The sequence below is a fragment of the Lathyrus oleraceus genome, chromosome 5 (assembly GCF_024323335.1).
Source record: "Lathyrus oleraceus cultivar Zhongwan6 chromosome 5, CAAS_Psat_ZW6_1.0, whole genome shotgun sequence".
Lineage (NCBI taxonomy): Eukaryota > Viridiplantae > Streptophyta > Magnoliopsida > Fabales > Fabaceae > Lathyrus > Lathyrus oleraceus.
In genome coordinates this window covers 232276337-232281473 of record NC_066583.1, presented here as the reverse complement: position 1 = coordinate 232281473, position 5137 = coordinate 232276337, and the positions used below count along the sequence as shown (strand labels likewise).

General features: G+C 40.0%; 1 protein-coding gene across 1 annotated transcript; it reads right to left on the bottom strand.

Moving 5' to 3' along the window:
* Window positions 1–1659: 1659 nt before the first annotated feature.
* On the bottom strand, window positions 1660–2243 carry LOC127087979 (acyl carrier protein 3, mitochondrial-like). Its single transcript, XM_051028895.1, has one exon. It carries the CDS (start codon window positions 2162–2164, stop codon window positions 1727–1729), a length of 438 nt encoding a protein of 145 aa, XP_050884852.1. The 5' UTR covers window positions 2165–2243; the 3' UTR covers window positions 1660–1726.
* Between the last annotated feature and the right edge of the window lie 2894 nt (window positions 2244–5137).

The following is a 5137-nucleotide window of genomic DNA, read 5'->3' as shown; positions in this document are numbered from 1 at the left end:
GCTCGATATTGAATCGAGAAAAGTGTGATTTTAAAAGTTTAAATTAAAAGAAAACAAATCGATGTTATTAAACAATAATGCAACTACGAGTATAGGAGAAATTATAATAAAACATAAACATAAAAAAAATGAATGCTAAAAGAAAAAAAGTGCCCTATATGGGTGTCGAACCCACTCCACTAAGAAAATGAAATCGCTCCCTCTCCACTCAACCACTGGTGGTCATTTATTTCCTTGACAACAACTTAAGTATATAGACAAAAATAGGTAAAGATAAATTGAAATAAATAAATAATAAAAAAAGAACGAGATAGTTTGTGGGTTTTTTAGAGTAATATCCAACTAAAACTAGGGATCCTAACGGTATAGGCATGGGTTGATAAGTCTCTCCCTATTCCGTGTGGGAAACAGAGTCCCAACAGTCACATGGGGAAGAGGGTGAGGAGCCATGAATGCTCTTGGGGAAACGAAGAAGACAATAAGACTTTGGGGAAGTGGGAAAGGAAAGACTTTCCTTGGACTTGTTAAGATTCGCTCTGTTAGAAAAGCGAGAGCAGGAATTGAAAGAGGAACGTCCCCTCTAACTAAACTTCCCTCCACTCAGTTCGAAAATCTCTTCCTCAATCTCACTCCTTCGCTCTCTCTTCTCTCGATATCGCTCTCTCGCTCTCACCCTCAACAAACGCTTACCCATCGCTCAACCTCACTCAAACACGTCCTCAAGAATTTCTCTCTCGAACTCAGACGCTCATTCAAACTCAAATGCTCAACAACAGAAATCTCACCTTTGGCGACGACGAATCAGGTGAGCTTAAATCTTCCTCCTCCTTTCCAATACCGGTTTTTTTGATTTGGGATTTAGTGTTTTGATTTGCTTTTAAGTTTCAATTCCGCCTCCGATTTTTTCGTTGTCCATCCCTTCACTGATTTGTTTTCTATTTATGCTTTACAAATTAGGGTTTCAATTGGTGTCTTTGGTATTCCAGAAGAGTAACTCTGCAAAACACTTTGGATGTTCAGAAATTGGATTGACCTCTTTGATGCTAGGTTCGAAAATGGTAATCTGAACCTTCGTACTTTCTTGCTTTGTTTTGACTTCATGCCAATTTGGGATATTTCTTGAATTTTTACTGCTTTGGCTAATTACTTTGTGTTTTTTTCCTTTTTACCGCAATGAAGATTCTCTTGTAACCTTGAGGTTGTGGATGCTGCATTTGAGGATGAGGATGAGCATGAGGCTCGACATACGCCTGCTGGTATTGATTCTGGTCCAGGGCATTTGCTGCAAGTTGTTTCACGTTTTGACTTGGCTCAGGTTGCAAACTTACTCCATCTTGGTGTGTTTTTGTACAGGTACTCGAAGGAACTTCTCATGTGAAACGTTTACAGGTACAGGCCTTTGCAACCTGAGTTTTTGACTATGTGTTTTGGTGTATCACGATTTTCCATTGATTATGATGTAGCAGTGTTAACTGATGCAAATTGTTGGCAATGTTGCAAGATCGGTGTTTTTGTAGGTGTTAGCAGGGGCCTTGACTGCTGTCAACTGCCAAAGCCATGGCAGTGAAAGAAAAGGAAAATCAATGGTAGCAAAAGGTGTAACTGATGAGTATGGAGATTTTATGGTGGACCTCCCATCCTATCTTCATGCTATTCCCAACTTGGAAAAAATATGCAGGGTTAAAGTTCATAAAATTCCAAAGGGATCACTTTGCAGACCAACTCGTCATGTAAAAAAAACAACAATGGACTGTTTAAGCTCTCTTCCATTCGGAATGGCATCCGCACCTAAAGTTTTTTGGTCAGCTTCAGCGGCTATATATTTTGCAACATCCTTGCAGCAAGTAAGCTTATCCGCTTTCTCGTCAGGAATTTCTAGGGAAAATTCCTGTTCAAGAGCCATAATAAGCTCAACTCTATCCAAGTTGTCCAGTCTCAAGTCCTTTTGAAAATCAGCTGTTTCGGTAACCTTTGCTGCATCAATTTTGTCATACTTCTTGACCAGGATGATTACTTGGTCCAGAATTGGATCAGAGTTGGCACCGGTTGAAGAGCACCAGCATCTCAAGCACATAAGCACATTATTATCCTTGGCCAAAAACCATCTTTCAGTTGACCTTCTCAAATTCACATGACTCAGTATAGATTTCTTCATGCTTTGCATATTTGAGAAATGAAGTGAATAATCGAGATTCTTTCCAATAAAGCGACGAAATTGGACTTGTCGGCTACGTGTTTGATGTTTTGCCATTGTTTGCTTATTTGTGATTACAAGTTTGAAGGCTACTTAATGTTGTTGCTGGCCTATTTTGTAGTTTTCTTTTGTAGCTCAATGCAGGTCCATTGGTTCACTCCCCTTGGTATCTTGGTCATGAGCATATGGAAGTTGGTTGTTTCAAACATAGTTAATAGAAACACTAAAAAAATATGGTTTTCCACTCTGTTACTTGCACCTGAGCTTTGTGGAATCTAAGTTTTTTTCTTGTTGAACTTGCAGTTTTCATCGTGGAATCAGAGGACGTCCGATGAGACTAGGCTAAACATGTACACACCGTTTTGGAAAAATGATGGGTTCAAGCACGAAACTGACAAGACTTTGCTAGTTCCCCTCAAAGAGTCCTGCGACATGCGTGTGAGTTTACTTTCCCGAAAGAGAACTCGACTTTCATCGTTTTTCCTTCTAGCATCTCCATAACCTGCTACATCCACGAAATTCGTCTTGCTCACAAAACTGCTTATCCCTTCATTCTGCACAGGGACATGGACAATCAATCCCAAGTGGCTTCTACGAGCACGCCCAACTTCTTTTTGGGTGCAGCTGTGTGTGCAGAACATGCTGGCACAACGACCGAATAAACGGTAGAGAAACCTCACATTGCTGGCGTAGAAAATATACTACTGGTCCAGATGAAAGATTGAATTCCATGGAAAAATCTTTGTAGCAAATTATCAGTGTAATCCCAAGATAACTAACAACCACACGAGCTGATCCAAAAGTTGCATCCATAAATAAACCAACCTTCGGGTGTGCAGCAAAACATTGGCAATATCTTGAAACTGTGTTGACGTAAACCCAACGGCGGGGTATTATTTATTTCATTTTAGGTGCAATCAGGATTATTTGGCATGAGGTTCAGTGAAACCGGCTGAACTGTCACAGGCTCGTTAGTATGCAGGCCTTCCCCTGGATCTTGAATATCCTCTAAAGTAGTATTAATGTTTTGTGTTAGAGCAGTTTCCTAGGTCTTTTGTATCAACTTTTCAGCCACTCATTTTTTTGAATTTGATTCAGTATTGTCTTGTATCTTGTATGTGTAACATGTATCAACAATGGGAACATCATTTTCTATCTTATGCTCAGAATTTTGCATTTACACCAACTAGGATATGAACGGTCTAGCATCCATTTTGTATGAAGATATTTGATCATCAACCTTGTTGATTTTGGCATTAATCTTCGGATAGTGGATACTATTTGGACTTAAATAATTTGCATAGACTAAGCATCCCTTTTTTGTACGGCAGGAGTGGCAAAAGGACCTATACCAGCAAACCTGTCACAAATGATTTCTCCAGCTTGGAACATTGAAACTAAACTCTTGTACTCATGTCCCAATCTGGAATTCTAATAAACCAGACTGTAATAAGCCTAAAAGTGGCGCCCTATTGCTTCACTTCTATAATCATATCATGTTCTCCTGCTAGAATTTCAAAGCCTTGCAAAATTGGCAGGGTATTCAAAGGGCCCACAGTTTCAAGTGCACATCGAACATGCTCTCGTCCACCAACATCACCACACAAAAGGTGAAGAAATCAGCAATTGAACTTGCAACAATTCTGGCAGATCCGCACACCTAGGTGCAGCGAAACATATGCTAGATATGGCTTCCTTCAAGTTTAGGGGACATTCCCTTTGAGATTCAATAATTGGAAGGCGGATAGAAACAAGTTCACAAAAGAGTTCTAGGATCCCTCTTTGCTTCTTAGAAACTCCATGTCTTCATGTGGTGATGTTTTTTTTTATAAGCTATTCCTATGCCACGTACATGGATGATTATGATTTAATGAATGAATGAAGTAATCGAACTATGAATTAGTGTGTGGAAATTCTTGAATATGAATGGAATTTTTTTTAATGTGAATGAAGAAATAATGCAAACGAGTGATAAATGGAGAAAAATTTCAGGGCCAAAATCGGGGTATGACAGTTGCCCCTATTTAAGCGTCTTCAACTAGAGAATATGAGGCAGGACACTCTTCATATGATCATAGTGGGAGATGGTTAAATACTAAGAAGACCCAGATTTTGATCCTGAATCCCTATGACATGATGTGATATGGTATGATATGCATGAATGCAGGATTCTCTTCTTTTTAAATTTTCTTCCCTGCTAGGGATATGGTATGATACTAAGAAAGCCCGGATTTTGATCCTGAATCCCTATGAAATAATTAACAATGCCTGTCAGAATCGGCAAAGAAGCAATCTCAAAATAAGAATCCGTCTGGTACGGTGAAAATCGGCCTGAGTACCGAAACAGAAAGTTAACCTGGATACCAAAATAAATGGTAACACAGGAATACCCATGGCCTGAACGCCGCACATTAGTCTAAACACTAAGCATCGGAATATGAGAGTATCAATGTTGGTCTGATCACCGGAAATCTGGTCTGAACACCACTTCGATCTGAAAATCGGAAAACTGGCCTGAATGCCACAAGTACTTCGACTTGATCGTCGGAAACTTCTTCGATCTGAATATCGGAAAAAAACTGGCCTGAATGCCACTTCGGTCTGAATACCGGAAACTGGCCTGAATGCCACAAGTACTTCGACCTGATTGTCGGAAACTTCTTCGATCTGAATATCGGAAAAACTGGCCTGAATGCCACTTCGGTCTTAATACCGGAAACTGGCCTGAATGCCACAAGTTGCATCGACCTGAATGTCGGAAACTTCTTCGATCTGAAAATCGGAAAAAAAAACTGGCCTGAATGCCACAAGTACTTCGACTTGATCGTCGGAAACTTCTTCGATCTGAAAATCGGAAAACTGGCCTGAATGCCACTTCGGTCTGGATACCGGAAACTTCATGCCTATCAGCCTCGGCAGAAATAGGGAAAATGATAATTGAGG

Coding starts and splice junctions, on each gene's coding strand:
- LOC127087979 (XM_051028895.1), bottom strand. CDS start 2,164: ATGCAAAGCATGAAGAAATCTATACTGAGTCATGTGAATTTGAGAAGG.